The 22555-nt window shown below is 38.6% G+C and overlaps 1 protein-coding gene across 4 annotated transcripts in view; it reads left to right on the forward strand.

Annotated features, from left to right (window-relative positions):
- PTPRB (protein tyrosine phosphatase receptor type B) overlaps positions 1-22555 on the forward strand; it is a 112807-nt gene that overhangs the window by 32804 nt on the left and 57448 nt on the right. For 3 of the 4 annotated variants that reach the window (XR_009543373.1, XM_060165336.1, XM_060165338.1), the window contains 6 exons: positions 6776-7051; positions 7950-8207; positions 9851-10114; positions 12180-12449; positions 13458-13718; positions 22128-22394. Coding sequence is in view for 3 of the 4 variants with exons in the window: in XM_060165336.1 (XP_060021319.1) it covers positions 6776-7051; positions 7950-8207; positions 9851-10114; positions 12180-12449; positions 13458-13718; positions 22128-22394 (1596 nt within the window). In the remaining variant the exon portion in view is untranslated. The remainder of the gene's footprint in view (positions 1-6775; positions 7052-7949; positions 8208-9850; positions 10115-12179; positions 12450-13457; positions 13719-22127; positions 22395-22555) is intronic. The other variant, XM_060165337.1, reaches the window with a different exon arrangement.

Here is a 22555-nt window from a genome sequence, read left to right on the forward strand (position 1 = left end):
CCCAACTCCAATTCTTTCCACTACTCTGTAGAATGGACATAATTTTTAAGTTGGTTTTTGTTCTTTCAGATTACATATGATAGTTTGTTGTTACTTTTCAATTCAACTTTTAAAAAGAAAAAAATATATTATGAAATACTTTAAATCTATAGTTACTTAGCCTACACAACAGTAGAATAATGATTAAATGTGTGTTAGTGTACTGAAATAATATTGATTTTGATTGTGTTGAACTTCTGGTGATGGACTTCAGTATTTAGGAATCAGCCATTTGCAGTATAGTTATTTCAGGAATTCTAAGATCAAGCTGAGCTCTGTATAGGGAATCAACCAACCTAGTTCTCTGCACTTGACTTTTTGTGTGTTTGGAAGCTTCTTCCATTTGTCTGACTTCTGTAGGTGGGCCTGGCATTCTACAGATTAGCAAGAAATAAAATCTAATTTGTCCAGACAGAATGGAAGAAAATTTGTTGCACCTTCCATTCCTGGACACCAATTCCCTGGAATCCCCCTGGGGGATAAAGGATAATACTGACCACTTTCTGACCTTGTAGGAGAGGTCAAACCCATTCTAAATGTATGAATGTGTATAAACAAAGATGAATCTATGCAACTAAAATTAACATGGTAGGTATACATACAGATTTCCAGGGATTTGGGGTTTTGATTTTGTTTTTCTTCCTCTAGATGGAAAAGTTCAAATACATAAAAAGTAAACAGAATAGTATAAGGAACGAGCATGTACTCATCACCTACCTTCAACAGTTACCAACTGACAGACAATCATGTTTCATCTATATCCTCACCCACTCCCCCACCGCATATCATTTTGACACAGTCCAAGTCATCATTTAATTTCATTTATAAATATTTCAGTATGCATTTCTGAATGATAAGCATTATTTTTAACATAACGACAATGTCAGTATCGTACCTAACATTGACAGTAATTCCTTAGTATCTAGATGTCCAGGTTCGGCAGCACACATCAAGCGACAGCTCATGAATTTCTACATGAGAGCAGCTTCTAGGCAACAGTCTGGAAGAGGAGGCCAAAGGATTTCCCTTTGTACTGCATTTATGTAGCATTTAAATAATATTGAGAAAACCTCAAGTGGTTCTTGTTTGTTTGTTCGTTTGGCTGCGCTACGTGACTTGCAGGATCTTAGTTCCTGGACCAGGGATCGAACCCGGGGCCCCATAAGTGAGAACTCCAAGTCCTAACTACTGGACCACCAGGGAATTCCCAAGAAAACCTCCATTGTTAATATCAAAGAGAGGAGGAGTAGGGCTGCTGAAGGATGACGGCATGAGGGTGTTAAAGTCTCTGTCAGCTGTCATTGTCCCCTCCGTGCTGACGTGGTTCTCTAATACTCGACAGAAGTGAGCTTTTCAGTGCTTTTGCTTAAACTGCTCTCTCATTCTGCAATGGCCTCTCTTCTCTCTGATTTCTGCGTCCTACTTGACCTTCCAACTTGCTCAAGTTCATTTCAAGCCCACCTCTGAGACCTTCCCCTTGGTATCATTCTCCTTTTGCATATTCAGCATTGGTGCTGACCTGTGTTACCCTTAACAGCAAGAACAGCTGCAATACTCACACCAACTGCCATTTACTGAGGCCCCACCATGCGCCAGGGCTGCACTTAACACTTTGGCTCCATTACCTCTTAACACTTACAACTCTGTAAAGTAAGTATTGTTAGTCCCATTTACAGATGAGGAAACTTAGCCTCGGGGAGGTTAAGCAATTTGCCTAAAGTCACTGTTTGAAGTGATAGTGTTGAGATTTGAACCAGGTTTAGTCTGACGTCAAAGTCAGCCTCCCTGATAAGTTACCTTTGTGTTTACCTTTTTCACATATGTCTTAAATGCCTGAGTAAACTGTAGATTCTCAGAAGCCAAGTATGATGACCCATAAAATACCATGGCATTCCTCACTCGTGTTAATCATGATGCAAATGATTGTCAAAGCTGCTTTAATTGCAATGCTGTTAAAACTTTGAAAGTTCCTCGCTACCTGAACTTTATATTTAGTGTATAAAGTTGATAAATGAAATGCATGTTAATCTGATATATTAGCATAATATAGTATATCATCTTATAAGTCAGAAAGCTGACTATAGTCAAACAGCAACAATTACGAAAATAAAAGAAAATTACATCTCTATAAATCTATTTAATTAACTACAGATTGTGGGCAATTGCTTTCTTGTTTTCTCCTTCTGCCCATTTTAAAAAACCTGCACCAAGGAATGGTTTGTGGCTTTTCCCCCACCCTTACCCTGGTTTCCATGAGAAAATAAGCAATTAGTTTATAGGAATAGTTGATGTTCACTCCATTTTATAGAGAGTGCTACATAAATGCAGCTTCCAGTCTCCTAGCCACCCTGCTTTTAACTAGAATTGTATCCTAATTCCTGTAAAGGTACAGAAATTGAATCTGTAATCCATAAAAAATTGATCTCTTGTCCTGGAGTTAGTGCTGAAAGATAAGGTGTGTTTTGGAGAGGTGGGTGGAGGATAATATCCTGGTTGAGGAGACCTTGAGTTCCTATGGAGAAACTTAGACTTTATCTCATGAAAAGTTCTTGGTGCTCCCTAGGGGATGAGGATGGCAGATGGGAGAGATACAAAGCGGTTATTCGGCAAGAGTGGAAAAAAGACAGAAAATAAGGCAGACACCCAGAAAACTCAGAGTAATCCAGACACAAGGTGATGGAACACCAGGCTAAGGCAGTAAGATTAGGGGGAAAAAAGAAACGGAGAAGAAAAACATTAGTTTTAAAAAATCAATGGAACTTTCCTGGCGGCAGGATTAGATTTAGCTATTATTAGTGTTATTCATTTACCTATGCTACACTATCCAAACCATCAAATGAAAGTCCTGTAAATTTGTCTGTTATTTTTCATAGAGATCTGGTTTGGTTTTTTTGTTGTTATACTGACTGTGCGACTCATGACATCATTTTCCACCCTGGGGCAACTAAGGTGTGATAGAAAAGATCTCACGACTTGGAGTCAAGTGTTAGAAGCTCAGCTGAATTACTTGTTACCTATGTGATGTAAATGAGTCACTTAATGCCTCTGACCCTTATTACAACTAAGAAAACACATTGTAAACGATCAGATCCTACACAGATATGTTGTGCGCTATTATGACTTCAAAAAAAGTTTTTGGCACTAACTTATGGATTCCCTACTCTCTTGTTGTAAGACTAAGTTTATTTCCAAAATAAATACTATCATTTTGAATTCTAAACACTCTGCAAATTCCTATAGCAGTAGATAATAATGTTTTAATGACCATACAAAAGAATTTTTAAAGCAAATATCACTTCCATTTTATACATATGGGTGTCTCCCTCTTCTTAAGTCAGATTTTTTTAAAAGGGAGAAAAGGAAGAATCCATTTTGGTTCAGGAATTTAGCTAAACTTTATCAGAAAAAGTGGGTTGACAGCAAACCTACTTATGAAATTCTGGGGCTTCCTGATACTGGTAGATTCATTGAAATACAGCAGCTGAATGCTATGGAATTTTGCATTTGGCATTCAATATTCCAGATCCTTCTGGAAATAAATACAAAGATGTCTTAAATTGATGGCTAATGATCAATTTTGATATATTGATTGAGATTAAATTATTGATTTATGGTTTTCAACAGTTCTCAAAGCTTATAATACTTCACTGGTTACTGTATGTATGAGAGCAGTGGGTGGGGAAACCAGAAAGGCTATAAATGCACACGTGTGCATTGATATCTCCAGCTGTCAGCATAAATTATGTAAGTCAAGTAGGGTTTTCCAATTACATATGACCTGTCACACGATCAGAAGATTACAGACCTATAACTAAATTTTCAAATAGCATTAAAACTCTCTCTTTCATATATCTATCTAGATAGGTAGATGATAGATAGGTAGGTAGATAGATAAATAGATAGATAGATAGATAGATGCTAGATGAAAATAGCACCCTGATGGAAGTATCTAATTTATTTCTAAAAAAATATTGAAAACTTTTTTTTAATACAGCAGAGTTTTCCTTGGGCTTAGTTAGATTGAAACAAAGTCTGAAAACTACTGAACTCCTGCCGCATGCATAGCAATAGTGGACCACTGCCAGCAAAGGGCTTTATCACAGCATAAATGGGGTTTTAAGTGTTTGTTTCCAGTGCAGGTTCTTGCAGCCCAGGCACTTCCCAATCTCATTGTTCCTTTGTTCTAGCGGATGTACAAAGGATTGACTGTTTTGTTTTCTGGCTCAGAGAGATTAGATAAAGTCTGCATTTCTGAACTTCACCCTCGAGGCACGCAACCTTAAAATCCATTTTCTATAGATCATATTTTGCAGATTATATATGTTTAGATTATACCGATCATGAGATCATTTTCTTTAACCTTTATCTGGCTGGGTTGTGCATGTAAGTGATAGTATTGATCCCTTTTGAACAATCACTGGAAAGCAGCTGTCCCTCTCATCCTTGTCCTTAAAATGCCTCTTCCGCAAAAATGTGTCACCTCAGTTGGCTATGACAAGGTTGCTCTTGAGTTTCTCTGGCTATTAGAATCGCATGGTAACAAGAAAACTTGCTGTGAGGGGAAATTATGTCCTTTCCTTTTATGATGACGTCCTTAATTATAGAGTGTTATGTAGGATAGAAAATTTAAATAATATTGCCGCACACACACACACACACAAACACACACACAAAAAAACCCGTACTGTTTTTCCTCAAGAACCCATAAATGAAAATCATCTTGGGAATTTTTTTTTTATTTTATCTTAAGGGTTAGAATGTTAGTTCATGGGAATAAACTGATAAGATTTTTCCAAGTGTTTTTTTTTTGAAGAAGAAGAAGGCAATTAAAGCTATTATCAGTTTAGTTTCCAAAAAAATAGTATTCCATTTTTGCCTCCATTTTGTCAGTGATTCAGAGGAAGTTTCTTTTTGTGATCATGTAGACAGAATAAGTTTATATTACGGAGTGCCCACTGTGTACTGTGTAAAGCCTCCTCTATATCTTGTTACTCCTCCAAACATCCAAGAATATAAGTACTATTATTATACTCCCCAGACAGAGGGGGAAATGGAGGCTTAGAAGGTTAAGTAACTTCCCCAAGTTACTGATACATGAGGGAGCTGCAATTTGAATTGAGTTCTGACTCCAAAGCCCATGCTCTCTGCCACTTCACCTCCCTGCCTCTATGACAAGATCATCCCAATTATAGGTGGAATACTAATACTAATACTAGCTAACATTGAACACTCACTATGTGCCAGATGCTGTTCTGAGTGCTCTAGATAAAATACTCAACTTAATCTCCATAACAATTCTACTGAAAAGATAGCGTTGTTATCAGCATTGCACAGAGGAGACTGCTGAGGCACGAGGAGGTTAAGGAATTGCTACCCAGCTACAAAGTGGGAGACCCGGATTCAAGCCCAGGCCACCAGACTCTAGAGCCTACACTCTTCAGGTGAACCTGTGCTCTAGGATATAAACCACACAACCTGATCCTCTAAGCTCACCTGTGCTTTGGGCTCTCAAAGTTTCTGTCTTGGCTTGGCTTATCTAGCCTACGTATGGAGTCTATAGGTGACCCGTAGTCTACTGAGCTGTCTGGCTATAATATGCCTTCTGAATATAGAATAAGATTACCTTGTTCCTATTTGTACTAATGTTAGTCACAAGTGAAGACTTTCTTAAAACATATACTGTTCTAAGTAGATGCTAGAGGTCCTCAATTTCTTTCATGAGTAAGATATAATTTACCAGGAGGTAAAGAACTGAGATCTCTATAGCCATGTCACTGAAACATCTAACCTGACTCTTGAAATTTAGTCTCCATTATCTTGATCTCACTTTCTAGACCAAGAACCACATAGGACTTCTGAAAATTACTCATATGTAAATGTCAACGTTTCTACTCCCAACATTCAGGGTAAGGAGAGCCTTATTTCTCGGATGGTCCCACTGCATCATCTGCTCACTAAATGTTATAGATTTAGCTCCTAACCTAGAGACGTGCTATTCATCCTATTTCAGGCTCTACAGTGAAGATTCAATACATGGGAAACAGGACTTCTCAAATTGACCCATGGCTTTGAGAATTGAAACTAAGTAAACAGCCAGGTACAGGACTAACCCACCTGCTCTGGGAGCTCTGGCAGCTCCAAAATGTCCCAGAACTCAAGTTTAGAAAATCTAGGGACATAGGGAATCCCAGTTGTTGGGAGAATTCATTTTGGTGAGCACACCTCACCTAAGCTCATAATCAGGTCTGTATCTTTCGTGGTTTTCTAATATCTAAAAACAGCCCAAAGTTTTGTATACATAACCCCCCCAAACCCCACAACCTAAAAAGGGGAAAGTTTAGTACAAATACACATTTTAAAATTATTTCTTAATATCTGTATTTTCTGTTGAGATTTTCAGTATTTATCCAGGCAGAGCCTGGATGTTTGTCAATGTTTGAAAAGTGCAAAACTTGCAAGCCAAAGAAAATATAACCTTGCTTGGATTTCCAAGCTCAGAGCTGTTGTAACAAAAAAAAGTTTTATTAGAAAAAAAAGGAGCTTATATGACTAGTAGCCAAGGTGGATTTCTTTTTTAAGTGAAATAGTAAGTTTAGGAGTGGCATAAAATGCCCATTTGTATCATGAGCTGCAGATTCTTAGTTTTGAAGGAAAATGCATCTGGATTACAGCAAGGTAAGCGTGTATCTGCAAAATTCTTCAAGCCACCTTCTCTTTTTTGTTTTTTGCTCTGCAGATCCTTTACCTCCTGCTAGGTTGGAAGTCAATAAAGAGAAAAGTACTTCTACCAGTTTGCATGTCTGGTGGGCTCCTTCTTCCGGGAAAGTCACCTGGTATGAGGTGCAGTTACTTGATGATAACCAAAAGACACAGGGGGCCCAAATTCAAGAAAGAACTTCACAGAATGAATATACATTTTTTAACCTCACTGCTGGTAGTAAATACAAAATTGCTGTCACAGCTGTTTCTGGGGATAAACGTTCCTCTACAATTTATGCCAATGGATCAACAGGTAAGACCTGTTTACGGATAGTTGCGTATTTAATAGTCTATGATTCTTTTGAAATTATATTACATTCAGGAAATGGGAGTAAGAATGCCCCAAGATCAACAATAAATAGATAGGTGGATAGATAGGTAGGTAGGTAGATAGATAGACAGAGAGACAAATAAATACTGTTTGATACAGAGGAAAGACTGGACTGGAAACAAGGAGGTGGGGTTGTGCTGCTAGCTTGCTGGGTGATTTTGAACAAGTCATGGAACTTCTCTGGGACTGGAACTTTCTCCAAAATGAGGAAGATGTTTCCTAATGGCCCTTCTAACTCAAATGTTAGGCAACAGGATTTTCTGCCTCATTTTCTGAGTTTGTGCAAAATGAAAATTATTTTTTAAATGTTTTCCCTCCCCTGTATATTCTTCTCTTAACATCAAGTCATGGTGTTTCCTGAATATTCCTATGTTTGGAACCAGTCTTTTCTTGCACCCATACATCCCGATATCAATGACACATTACCATTTCCTTCCATAACTTACTTTCTTATCATTCACTCTCCCCTCATTTTCTCTCCTGCTCTGTTGCTCTCTTTCCATTTTTCAACGTCTACAGTTCTTTCCTTTCTCTTTTCCCTTTACCACTATGCCACATCATACTTCATTGACAAAATCTACCTTGATACCTGTTAAGTGGGGGAGACAGATAAACTATGATGTAGCTTTAGGCTGTGGACTTTGTAAAGAGCATTAATCCAGGTTCCAATAAAATTTCAAGAGTGCTGTTTTCATTAGTTATTACACAAGTTAGATGTACAGAGAAGCATAAATGGATGTGTGGTTTCAAATGAAATGTGTCTATACCTTCAATAAGGAAATTATGAATGACAGTTTGGAAATGCATTGTATCCCACTAGTGCCATCGCCAGTGGAAGATATTGGTATTTCAGCGAAAACGAATTCTCTCCTGATTTCCTGGTCACGTGGCTCTGGGAACGTGGAAAGATACCAGCTGATACTAATGGATAAAGGAATTCTAGTTCATAGTTTTGCCGTGGACAAAGCTACTACTTCCTATGCTTTTCATGGACTGATACCTGGTCACCTCTATAATGTCACCATTGTTACCGAGGCTGCAGGGCTGCAAAACTACAGATGGAAACCAGCCAGGACAAGTAAGTTTCCCTAGCTATTCTGAACAAGAATAAAACTCAAATCAAGGAAATGTTTAATAAACAAGGTTTATTAAATTATTTGGATAATGGTAGTATAAGACAAATTGAAATGCATATGTTGTAGAAGACCTTAATATGTATCCACTTTTCTACTTAGAGAAAGAGGGATTCCCTTTCATTCTAAAGTTTAGGCTCATCCTTGACAACCTTGTGAAATAGCAGAGTTAATCACTGATATAATCTTAGCTTCTCTTTTTAGTTAAGGATTCCTACTTCCTTCGCTTAAACAGGCATCATCCCCTGCCTTTGTGACATCACTCACAATGAACCAGGATTTACTCTTCTCAGTGCTATACAAAGACCTACTCTTAGGTCTTTGTATAAAGAAACAGCCATTGCCCAAACCCTCTATCCAACAAAACATCTCCTGAGACCCAATTCCATAGAACCTGTTCTCATAGCCTAACATAGCCAGAAAACTAATCTGTGCTAAGTTTTAATGAATCATTTATATACATATTATTCATTCATTAGTTCATTAAATCAATATTTATTAGGTGTAAACTATATACCAGACATTGTGGATATAACAATGTCCAAGAGAGACAAAGTCTTTCCCCTCATGGAGCTTACATTCAAGTGCATTCTAATGCTTCTGGTGGGTCTAATGTGTTAATAAATCCTCTCCTTTGGGAAGCTATGTAATTTTAAGAGAAACTCTAAAATATGTAGTGCCTTAGACATTACTCTAGGGAGGAGAGTTCCTGAAATAATAGGTTGGTGGGAAAGATATTTGGGGACACCTATATATTTACATACCTTTCGTATCACACCTCAAAGATATATATATATATATATATATATATATATATATATATATATATATATATTCCCAACAAAAATGACCATATATTTTAAGAATTATTTATGTATATCAAGAGCAAATTGCACTTCTAACTGGCATATGCAAAAGCAATGTGCCACGCCCATTATTTTAATGAAACATTGTGAATTTATATTATGCCATTAGTGAGGCCCAAAATTATAGCATAAGCAAAAGGTAGAAAATATATTCACCAAAATGTCTCTCCTTTGTAATCATTTTCCTCTGAGGAAATAATGACACAACTCCTAAGCTTTAACTTTATCATGATTCAATATGAAAAAGAAACTATTTTCAGCACAAAAAAATTTATGATGGCCAGTCAACCAATCTATTTATTATGTACTTGCTATTATTAAATACATAAAGACAGGAAGAAATTAGGCAGATGACATTCTTTGAGGATTCCACTTAAAGATTTTCAGAACTGGAAAAGACCATTTTAAGTTTTTTTTGATCAAGCCATCATGAGGCAGTAAGGACCCCTAGGCTTAGTAAGATAGACAGAGCTGCCCAGGGTTGCCCAGCCAACCAATGGCCAAGTCTGAGGCAGAATCTAGGCTCCTGACTGCCATGTTTGTCCTCTGTCCACTAGCCAGACAACCTTTCTTTGGTTTTGCAGTATTATTTTTACCTTGTGAAGTTGTTTTCTTCAGAGCAGGGAGTGTGACTTGTAGAGATTAAGACACAGGGCGAAATTTGGCCATAAGAGTGGTATGATATCCTGAGTTAAAGTCTCTTTCCCTTTCCTCCTAATTAGCCCCCATGGAAGTCTCAAATCTGAAGGTGACAAATGATGGCACTTTGACCTCTTTAAAAGTCAAGTGGCAAAGACCTTCTGGAAATGTGGATTTCTATAACATTACACTGTCTCACCAAGGGACCATCAAAGAATCCAGAATATTAGCACCCCAGATTACTGAAACTCAATTTAAAGACTTAGCCCCTGGACGACTTTATCAAGTCACCATCAGCTGTGTCTCTGGTGAATTGTCTGCTCATAAGATGGCAGTGGGCAGAACAGGTGAGTCTAAGGCTCCAGAAATTCCTTAGTTGGCTCAAATTACTCTCTGATCCACCTTAGAACAGGATAAGTTAGAAGGAAAATCCCTTTCCCAACCTGGGAAGTATGGTCTACATGACTCAGGGTATCTATGGGCCAGGCCCCGCTATACAGAGCCAAGCGAGGGTTAATTGCATTCGTCTGATTATTTAAGCAAATGTATTTGGATTGATGCCCTGTGCTATTTCATGTCACACCACTTAAGTAGCATAAATGAATTAGCATTGATACTAATGAATAAAACATTTCTGATCAACTTTTATAATGAAGACCAGTTAGCACTTACCCATGTTTCCCATAAATTATTTTATTTATGTCACCAAACATTTATCCAGTGCCTTCTTCCTGTAAATTACCATATTATGAGCTTTGAGAGTTATTAAGACGGCAGAGTTCAGCACACTACACCCTTCAGCCAAATATGGCCTGTGACCTGTTTTTGTATAGCCCCAAACTAAGGGTGCTTTTTACATTTTTAAAGAGTTTTTTTAAAAAGAAAGAAAACGAAAGAAAAATATGATGCAGAGACCATATGTGGCCCAAGAAGCCTGAAATATTTACTTTGCCGACCCTCGATTTTAAGGAAGTTACATTTTAATCACACAAATGTAGAATACACACACACACACACACACACACACAAAATAAAAATATTATATTTTAATAATGGTAATGATATTGATATTTCCATGGATCAGGCACTGACTAAACAGTTTACACCATTATTTCATTCAGTTCTCACCAAAACCACAAGAGAGGTCCTGATATTATCACCAGTTTATAGATAATTCGAAGAGGTCAAATAACATGTCCATAGTCATCCAGCCAATAAGTGGTAGGGTTTAAACCAGGCTGTCCTATTCCAGAGTCCATTGTCTGTGCTATTGGAGATCCCAAGTAAGAGCCATATATATGGTCAGAAAGAAAAGAGAAACAAACTCTCTTTCAGAAGATCAGTAAAGACTTCTGGGAGGAAATGGCCTTTAACTGGTACTTTAAAAATATGAAGCTCTTGGCAAGTTGAGAGGGAAAAGAGGGAAGGGCATTTGAGGTGGAAGGAATAACACAAGCAAAGGCACCGAGGCGGAAGAGACCAGGAGACTTACAGGTCTACAGAACGCGAAACTGGAGGCCAGCATTCAAGAGTGGGGAACGAGGGAGGGGGGCTGCAGGGAGTAGTCAGAGTGAAGACTGGCAGGATATGGGGTCTGATTTGGGAGGGCTACAAACACCACACCAAGGACTTGATGTTTTATTCTGTAGTTAATGGAGAAACCTTAAATGTTTTTGAGCAAAGAATAATAAGATCAGAGTTGTATTGCAAGATTAATCTTTTCCGTTGGAAGAGAGGCATGTTTTGTGACCACAACATCCAGGGTCTCTTCCAAATGATGCCACATCCATCACTGTCACCATCATTATAAGCAACATCAGTATTGTCTCTAGGGCTGGTATGCAATCAGAAAAACACAGCGTTTGTATCACTAGGTTATTATATATTACTAAATGATTTTAACATGCATTTCTCGAGTGTCCAATGGCTCCAGAATGCTCATTTGCAATTCACAAACATCAGGAGGGGATAGAAATGGGGGTTTTGTTTTGTTTTTCAATATCTTTATTGTAGTATAATTGCTTTACAATGGTGTGTTAGTTTCTGCTGTATAACAAAGTGAATCAGCTATACATATACATATATCCCCATATCTCCTCCCTCTTGCGTCTCCCTCCCACCCTCCCTATCCCACCCCTCTAGGTGGACACAAAGCAGAGCTGATCTCCCTGTGCTATGCGGCTGCTTCCCACTAGCTATCTAGTTTACATTTGGTAGTGTGTATATGTCCATGCCACTCGCTCACTTCGTCCCAGCTTACCCTTCCCCCTTCCCGCGTCCTCAAGGCCATTCGATAGAAATGTTTTGAATTGCAGCTATTAGGTCTCTAATCTACTGTTGCCCATGAAAAGTGAATGAGCATCCTTACTTTTGGATTTTAGTATCTCCTTTTGACATCATTTCACTGTTTAGTTCCAGAGGAAGTTGGAGACCTGGAGGCAAACAGCAATGGTTCTACAAGGTCCCTGGTGGTGAGCTGGTCGCCCCCTGCTGGAGACTGGGAGCAGTACCGTATCCTGCTCTTGAATGATTCTTCGGTGCTGCTCAACACCACCGTGGGAAAGGAGGAAACACACTACGTCATACGTGATGTGGGGCTCATACCGGGAAGACAGTATGAGGTCGAAGTCACTGTTGAGAGCGGAAATCTGAAGAATTCTAAGCGTTGCCATGGCAGGACAGGTAAGCAAATATCAAGGTGTTAATGACTGATGGAACCTTAATTCGGTCCTTCTTCCAAGTAACCCAGGTAACCGTCAATGTCATACCCCAGGGTTCCCTGTATTTGAGACATTATAGACTGACAAACTGAAATAGGTTGGTAATGTTTAATTTTGTCAAATTAGAGTATTAGAAATCACTTCCACTAGTAGGTTCATTGTTTTTTAAAAGAAAGACCTTTCTAACACCAAAAGAACAGGAAGGAAACAATCTGAGAGAATCCTCCCCACAAAGTAGATAGTTGATAACATTTTGCTGGTGATCAGTGTTAGAGAACCACTGCCGTGACCCACTGTTGACTAATGGGGGATTTTCAGGTACCAAGGAAGAGTTGTTAAAGTGGAGAGGAATATATTCAGATTCTAGGGCAGAGGAGAGGGAGGCTACTGAGACATGGGTTTTGGTATTCTTGCTGTCACCATTATACTGTAATTCCTTGGGCAAGTCACAACCTCTCTGAGTCCATTTGCTCAACTTTCAAATAAGAGAGTTGACCTACTAAACTCAACAAATGTTGAAAATCCCTGTGACATGAAATGCTGCATACTTGGAGTGAAATTCAAATATATTCTCTTTTAGTCTTGCCTGATAATAAGGAAATAACTACACTGACGCAATGTTCTTAGAAGAACGTCAAAGAAATGGACCAAGAAACGTCTTTAGCTTGCCCTCTGTGTCTTCCAGTTATCTCTTCATTTTCCAAATATTAATATCTGCTGGACGATGATCAAAAATAAATGACCCAGTAAAGTATTTTCCAAGAGTATTCTTTTGAGTCCTTATTTCTGGTTATGTTACACGAACAAAGTTTTTTTGTGATTAGCTTTTTTTTCCTAAATGCTCAGAAGCATTCAGAAGAGAAATGCTCAACTAGAACACTCCTGTGGATGGAAGAGAAAAGATCTCTAAAGAATACTGGAGTGTATCCAAGTTGATCAATGACCCGAATGTCCATTGCTTTTTCCCCAGTCCCCCTGGCCGTCCTTCAGCTTCGTGTCAAACACGCTAATGAAACCTCACTGGGTGTCATGTGGCAGACCCCTGCAGCAGAATGGGAGAAATACATCATTTCACTAATCGACAGAGACCTTTTACTCATCCACAAGTTGCTCCCCAAAGATGCCAAAGAATTCACTTTTACTGACCTGGTGCCTGGACGAAAATACATAGCTACAGTCAGCAGTATTAGTGGAGACCTAAAAAATTCATCTTCAACCAAAGGAAGAACAGGTAACATTTTTTATAAATTTTAGGCTTTAAAAGTATCCTGTCTGCTGAATTGTCTAACATTCAACTTATAAATGTTCATTAAAGGCTGTTCTGTACTGGGCATTGTATACATTTCTTTTTTCATGTTTTCCATGTATTTGATCTCTGGGCTATAGTCTGGATAATTTCCTCAGCTCTTAGTTTTAGTTCATTAGTTCTATCTAATCTATCTTTCTTTAATTCTATCTAATCTATTTTAAAATCCACCCACTGAGTTTTAAAATTTAATTGTTATGTTCTTCACTATTAAACATATTCTTTGGTTCTCTTCCAAATATGTTTAGTATTCTGTTGCTCTTTCCATTCTCCTCCTTTATTGCTCTAAGCAAATTAATGATTTTTATTTTCATTCTGTCTGATCAGTATAATATCTGAAATATTCAGGAGTTCAGTGCTGTTGTTTACTGAGTTCTCTGCCTTTTGCTCATGGTGCTTACTGCCTTAAATGTTTGTGATGTTTTATTCTAAACTCATATACCTTGGGATTTTATTCTGTGGGAATTCTTTGGGGCCTTTCTTGAAGGTGGGTTTCAGAAAGAATTTTCTTTTCACTTGATTCTTTCAGGTGCACAGGATTTCTATCAACCCAGACCTATTTCGATCTAAATTGTCAACTTGAGGTTTTTTGATCACCCAGGGTTTTATGAATTTGGGTTGCAAACTCACTGAAGCTGTCCTGACATTATGAATTCTCAGTGGAAATTTTTTCTTCTCCACCTAGTATTAAGGAGGCTGCAGTATATGGGGAATAGAGAGGAAATATTTATTTCACTTACGCTTAGAATATAAAGTTTCAGGATCCAACATTTTGCAGAGTCACCTATGAGGTTCCTCACCCTGGGAAAGTCCTATTCATAGCTCTTGCAAAGCTATAAAATCAAAGCTTATGTTTGAAAGATGCCCTCATGGTGACAGTCTGCTTCAGTGATCCAGTTACCTCTCTGTCACTTTCTTACAGGTCTCTGAGAATTCCTTACATTCTTGACGACTCATTCATGCATTTAAATTTTTATGTTTTATCCAACATGTGCAGTTGCGTGTATTGGGGGGATTTTCATGGTTTGTGCCAGCAATGAAAGTCCAAGGCATTGTTTTAGACTTAAGATCATTTTCATTATTCCCACCTCTCATATTGCTGTGTCATATAGTAAGTGAACATTTAACTTTGTAAGAAGCTACCAAGCTGCTTTCCAAAGTGGTTGTAAAATTTTACATTCCCACCAGCAATGTATGATATTTCTAGTTCCTCCATATTCTCAGCAGCACTTGGTATTTTCAGTTTGTTTGGTTTTTTAAATTTGAGCCATTCTAATAAATGTGTAGAGGTATCTCATGTGATTTTAATTTGCCTTTTCTTAATGACTAATAGTTTCAAGCATCTTTTTCATATGCTTATTTACCATCCACCTATCTTTTTGTGGAAGAAGATATTTTCAAATGTTTTGCCCATTTTTTAATAGGGTTCTTTGTTTCTTATCATTGAGTTTTGAGAATTCTTTATTCCAGAATAAGTCCTTTGTCAAAAATGTGTGTTGAAACGTTTTCTCTCAGTCTATGACTTGTCTTTTTATTTTATTTAAGTATAGTTGATTTACAGTATTATATTAGTTTCAGGTGTACAGCATTGTGATTCAGCATTTCTATGGAATATAATCCATTAAAAGTTATTATAAGATAATGGCTATAATTCCCTATGTTATACAATATATCCTTGTTGCTTACCTATTTTATATGTAGTAGTTTGTATCTCTTAATCCCATACCCCTAATTTACCTCTCTACCCTTTCCTCATCCCTTTGGTAACCACTAGTTTGTCCTCTATATCTGTGAGTCTGTTTCTGTTTTGCACACACACTCATTTGTATTATTTTTTAGATTCCACATATAAGTGATATCATACAGTATTTGTCTTTCTCCGTCTGACTTATTTCACTAAGCAGAATATTCTCTAGGTACATCCACATTGCTGCAAATGGCAGAATTTCATTCTTTTACATGGCTGAGTAATATTGCATTGTGTATATATACCACATTTTCATTTTTTTGTTGTTTTTTAACAATGGCATGGACTTGGACTGCATTCATTAACAGTATTTTCAAAGGTAAATTGTCTTTTATTTTTTAAATAAATTTATTTATTTTACTTATTTATTTTTGGCTGCTTTGGGCCTTCATTGCTGCACCTGGGCTTTCTGTAGTTGCAGTGAGTGGAGGCTACTCTTCATTGCACTGCATGTGCTTCTCATTGTGGTGGCTTCTCTTGTTGTGGAGCACGGCTCTACGCGTGCGAGCTTCAGTAGTTGTAGCACACGGGCTCAGTAGTTGTGGTTCGTGGGCTCTAGAGTGCAGGCTCAGTAGTTGTGGTGCACGGGCTTAGTTGCTCTGTGGCATACGGGATCTTCCCCGACCAGGGATCGAACCTGTGTCCCCTGCACTGGCAGGTGGATTCTTAACCACTGCACCACCAGGGAAGTCCTTATACCACATTTTCTTTATCCATTCGTCTGTTGATGGGCACTTGGGCTGCTTCCATATCTTGGCTATTGTAAATAGTGCTGCTATGAATATTGGGGTGCATGTATGTTTTCAAATTAGTGTTTTCATTTTTTCCAGATATATACCCAAGAGTGGAATTACTGGGAGTAATGGAATTACTGGGAGTAATATGGGAGTTCTATTTTTAGTTTTTTTTGTTTTTTTTTTTTGCGGTATGCAGGCCTCTCACCGTTGTGGCCTCTCCCGTTGCGGAGCACAGGCTCCGGATGTGCAGACTCAGCGGCCATGGCCCACGGGCCCAGCCGCTCCGCGGCATGTGGGATCTTCCCAGACCGGGGCATGAACCCGTGTCCCCTGCATTGGCAGGCAGACTCTCAACCACTGCACCACCAGGGAAGCCCTATTTTTAGTTTCTTGAGGAACCTCCATACTGTTTTCCATAGTGGCTGCACCAATTCACATTCCCACGAACAGTTCATGAGGGTTCACTTTTCTTCCCATCCTCCCGATATTTGTTATCTGTAGACTTTTTGATGATAGCCATTCTGACAGCTGTGAGGTGGTAGCTCATTGTGGTTTTGATTTGCATTTCTCTAATAACTAACAATGTTGAGAATCTTTTCATGTGCCTGTTAGCCCCCTGTATGTCTTCTTTGGAAAAAATTCAGGTATTCTGCCCATTTTTTGATTGGGTTATTTGGTTTTTTATACTGAGTTATACGAGCTGTTTATATATTTTGGATATTAACCCCTTGTCAGTCATATCGTTTGCAAATATCTTTTCCCATTCTATAGGTTTGGCTTTTTGTCAGTGATTTCCCTCACTGTGCAAAAGCTTTTACGTTTAATTAGGTCTCATTTGTTTATTTTTGCTTTTATTTCTTTTGCATTAGGAGACAAATCCAAAAACAATATTGCTACGATTTATGTCAAAGAGTGTTCTGCCTATGTTCTGTTCTAGGAGCTTTATGATTTCCAGTCTTACATTTGGGTCTTTAATCAATTTTGAGTTCATTTTTGTATATGGTGTGAGGAAATGTTCTAATCTCATTGTTGTACATGTAGCTGTCCAGTTTTCCCAGCACCACTTGCTGAAAAGACTGTCTTTTCTCCAATGCGTATTCTTGCCTCCTTTGCCATAGATTAAATAACCATAGGTGTGTGGGTTTATTTCCAGGCTCTCTATCCTGTTCCGTTGATCTATGTGTCTGTTTTTGTGTCAGTATCATACTGTTTTGATTACTGTAGCTTTGTAGTATAATCTGAAGTCTGGGCATATGATAGTTCCAGCTTTGTTCTTTTTTCTCAAGATTGCTTTGACAATTCACAGTCTTTTGTGATTCCATGTGAATTTTAAGATTATTTGTTCTAGTTCTGTGAAAAATGACATGGGTATTTTGATAAGGATTAAATCTATAGATTACTTTGGGTAGTATGACCATTTTAACAATATTAATTCTTCCAATCCAAGAGCATGGAATGTCTTTCCATTTCTTTGTATCGTCTTCAGTTTATTTCATCAATGTTTTTATAGTTTTCAGAGTTTATACTTCACCTCCTTGGTTAAGTTTATTCCTAGATATTTTATCCTTTTTGATTTGTGGTTATCATGGGATTCACATATGCTGACCTACAATTATATCTACTTGTTTTAAACTGGTAGTCATTTAAGTTCAAACACATTCTAAAAGACCTACATTTTTTACTCTCCTCCCCCACATTTTGTGGTTTTGATGCCATATTTTACATCTTCTGCTTATCCCTTAACTGTATAGTGTTATTATAGTTGTTTTTACAATTTTTTGTCTTTTAACGTATGTACTGTCTTATTTAAGTAGTTGATCCTCCATCATTATTATATATTTGCCTTTCCTAGTGAGATTTTTCCCTTTCATTTAGATTCTTACTTCTTTTCTATTTAGAGAAGACCCTTCAACATTTCTTTTAGGGTAGATTTAGTATTGATGAACTCTTAGTTTTTACTTGTCTGAGAAGTTCTTTATCTCTACTTCTATTCTAAATGATAATCTTGCTGGGTGGAGTATCCTAGGTTGCAGGTTTTTCCCTTTCAGCACTTGAATATATCATGCCACTCCCTTCTGGCCTGGAATATTTCTGCAGAGAAATCAGCTGATAGCCTTATGGGGATTCCCCTGTATATGACTCTTTGTTTTTCTCTTGTTGCCTTTAGAATTCTCTCTTTAGCTTTTGCCACTTTAATTATGATATGTGGTGTGGCTCTACTTGGGTCTGTCTTATTTGGGACCCCCTGCACTTCCTGAACCTGGATATCTGTTTCCTCCTTCAAGTTTGGGAAGTTTTCAGCCATAATTTCATCAAATACATTTTCAGTCCTCTTCTCTCTCTCTTCTCTGGGATCCCTATAATGCAAATGTTGGTACACTTAATGTTATCCCAGAGATCGCTTAAATTGCTTTCATTTTTAAAATTTGTTTTTCTTTCTGCTATTCTGATTGGCTGATTTACATTATTCTATCTTCCAGATCACTTATGTACCACTTAGTCTGCTCTTCATTCCTTCTAGTACGTTTATTTTAGTTCAGCTATTGAGTTATTCATTTCTGATTGGATCTTTTTTATATCTTCTGGTTCCTTGTTAAAATGTTCACTGTTTAGATAAATTCTTTTCCCTAATGCAGTTAACATTTTTATTACCAATGTTTTTAATCCTTTACCTGGTAAATTGTTTATTTCTGTTTCATTATTTATTTTTTTAGGGGATTTTGTTTGCTCTCTCAATTAAGAGTAGCTCCTCTGCTTTTTCATTTTGCTTATCTCTGCCTCTATGAATTTAGGTGAAACAGTTACCTATTGTGGTCTTAAAGGGGTGTTCTTATGTGGGAGCCTCCCTATACGGGCTGTGTTCGCCCAGTGTCTTTGGTGAGAGAGCTGGATTTGACATGAATGCAAGTTACATCTTTCTTCAGGGTGTTGTTTTAGGGTGATAGCTGGCAGCTGTCACCTTGGTAGAGGTTGGGCTGGAGGTGGAGGGGCTAGAGCTGGTGCCAGGTGTGAGGTGGGACTTCCTCTCTGTTCAGTGGCCGTCATTGCCCTGTCAGGGGTGGGGTCTGATCCCAAGTTGCTGGGCAGAAACCCTGAGGATCAGGCTCGAGCTGACCTTGTTCACTTTAAGTGTGTGTTTTTCCCTCTCCCAGCACCGGGACCTTTACCCCAGAGGAGGGGAGTGCTGAAGCAAGTGGGGCCTGTGTGCAGACAGAGTTCCAATGCGCTGCCCGTGTAGGTGTCTATGGCTCCACTCAGATGCAGCCTCTGGTGCAGGTCCCCTTTGTCTCTCCCAGCTGATCACTACTGCCTGCATCCGCTGCCCCCACCCTGTCGCGGAAATGCTCCGCAGGGCAGGTGGGACCTATGTGAGCTCTACGTGTATCCGGAGGTTAGCTGTGGTGGAGTGGCCACCCCGTCAGAGATCTGGGTAGTCTGAGGCACTGCTTGAGTAAGCACCAAGTATAGACGTGCTGCCCCACCCAGCCTCCACCCCGGGGTGGAGCTGCTCCCTGTCACCTCTGGGTCCCACAGTCAAGTTCCTTCCCCAGCCATGGCTGCCCCAGATCCAGTGCCACATTGTGGCATGAAGTGAGTGGGGTCGGAATGTTCGCTTGGCTTGGGCTGGTACATGTGCCAGGTGGTCATGGGAAACTCGGCAGCCACTAGAGCAGACCTTTCTCTGCTCTGCCTTGGGGGTTAGCCAGCATGTGTGTGCCCCTCATGAGTGGAGTCCAGACTTCCTCAGCTCTTCTCTTTGTCCCAGCAGTTCTCCAACCAGCTAAGGGGGCTTGTCTCCTCATGTAGGACACCAGGACTGAGATGCCCAAACTTGGTTTAACCTGCTCACTCCCCAGGTTGAGTGTCCACCAGTGTATCTCCCTTGTCCTCTGAGTCCCCTCTGAGGGTCACAGGTCCTGACCCAATCACTTCTGTTCCCTTCCTACCCTATTACGTGTGTATCTTTCTTACAGTCTTGGTTGTACAGGAGTATTTTTGCCAGTTTCCAATTAGTTTTCAGTGATAATTACTCCACATGTAGATATATTTTTGGTGACAGGGAGGTGAGCTCCCTGTCCTCTTACTCCACCATCTTGATCTCCTCCCCTGGCTTGTCTTTTCATTAATTTATTAGTATATCTTGCAGAATATAAGTTTTTAATTTTGATGTCAATTTACCAGTTTTTTCTTTCATGAATCATGCTTTTGGTGTCATACCTAAGAAACCTTTGTCTAACACAAGGTCACCAAAATTTTCTCCTAGAAGTTTCATAGTTTTAGGTTGTAAATTTAGGTGTATAATCAATTTTGAGTTAATTTTTGTATATGTGTGAGATATGGGGGGAAGTTTATTTCTTTGCTTATGCATATCTAATAATTCCAGTCCTATTTGTTGAAAAGACTCTCCTTTCTCCACTGAATTGCCCTTGCATCTCTATTAAAAAAAAACAATCGATTATATATGTGTTTGGTCTATTTCTGGACCTTCAAGTCTGTTCCATCAGTCTATGTGTCTACTTTTTTGCCAGTATCACACTGTCTTCATTACTGTAGCTTTCTAGAAGTTTTGAAATCAGATGATGTTAGTCCTCCAACTTTATTCTTCTTTCTCAAAACTGTTTTGGCATATTAATTCCTTTGCTTTCCATATGAAATTTAGAATTGGAATTGAATCTTTTGATCCATGTACAGTAATGTATTTTAATAAGTATGTTTGTACCTAAATCCACAAGTCAGTGATTTCTGAGAAGCGTTGTGCAAGGTTCCACTCCCTTTGATTATCATAATTCTGGGAAGAGGCACAAAAGAGATGTATGTTGATCAAGTGCCAACTTCAAGATCTGTGTAAAAGATTTGTCAATGGACAGGTTAAAAATCACAGTAGTTGTTAATTAGGTAAAGGGCACAGGCTCACAGGTGAGACAAATCAGGCTTTGGACGCCAGAATGACAATTTGTTCGCACTGTTGTATAGGCTAAGTTACTTACATTATGATCCTTGGTTTCCTCCTCTGTAAAGGGAATTTAAAAAATCAACTCTATAGAGTTTTGAATGAGTAACCAATAATATAACATCTGTAAAGCATAGAGTCCGTAACTGGCACATAACAGGCAATCAGTTGTTATCATTTTCATTATCATTATTATTATTATATAATACTATAACATATAGCATTGTAGCATTTTCATGTGTAAGAATAGTCCTCTTGAGAATGTGCCAATAAAGAATTACCAGTCTCCTAGACTACAATCTAATCATCAGGTTAAAGGGGTTTCCCAATACCACCCCATAACAACCATTAGCTCCAGTAGATCATGTGGCTTTGAGTTCTCACGGGGTAGGGACAGATAAAATAACATTAAGTAAGCAGTCTTCAAAAATAGCAGCGTTTTATGTATCTGCCAATCCCATACTCCTAATTTATCCCTCCCTCTCCTTCCCCTTTGGTAACCATAAGTTTGCTTTCTATGTCTGTGAGTCTGTTTCTGTTGGTAAATAAGTTCATTTGTATTCTTTTTTAGAATTCACATATAAGTGATATCATATAATAAACAGCCTTTTATTATTTAAAATTTAAAAATCAAGACTACGTAATAGGCATGCATCATCTTATCCTTGGATCTGAAATAATTTTGATTTCCCATATAAGCAGCTTTTTCAGAATGGTAGAGTCTCTGTAGGGGAACAGTTCTCCATATTTCACAGGAAATAAAGCTGAGTGTCTATATCAAAAAATACATATTTTTTTAGCATTTTCAAGACTGTCTCCATTTTTTACTCATTTTTGTTACACTTCCTTAGGGTGACGAAATATCATCTGTTTTTTCTTCCCTGTCTGCTCTGTTTTAGTGCCTGCCCAAGTGACCGGTTTGCATGTGGCCAACCAAGGGACAACAAGCAGTCTCTTCACTAACTGGACCCAAGCATTGGGAGACATAGACTTCTACCAAGTCTTACTGATCCATGAAAACGTGGTCATCAAAAATGAAAGTGTCTCCAGTGAGACCAGCAGATACAGCTTCCACTCCCTCAAATCGGGCAGCCTCTACTCCATGGTGGTAACCACAGTAAGCGGAGGAATCTCTTCCCGACAAGTGGTGGTGGAGGGAAGGACAGGTAAGAAGAGTGTGACCTACGGCGATCTGAGCACGTGGAACCTCCAGGGTATATCCTAGGTGTTTTAAAACATCCTAAAGACAGACCCAACTCTGATCTTCCTAAAAGCCAAGTTTCAGTGCTATCCAGACAGTACATGTTGATCTCCCAGGAATGGAAAT

The sequence above is a fragment of the Lagenorhynchus albirostris genome, chromosome 11, assembly GCF_949774975.1.
Source record: "Lagenorhynchus albirostris chromosome 11, mLagAlb1.1, whole genome shotgun sequence".
NCBI lineage: Eukaryota > Metazoa > Chordata > Mammalia > Artiodactyla > Delphinidae > Lagenorhynchus > Lagenorhynchus albirostris.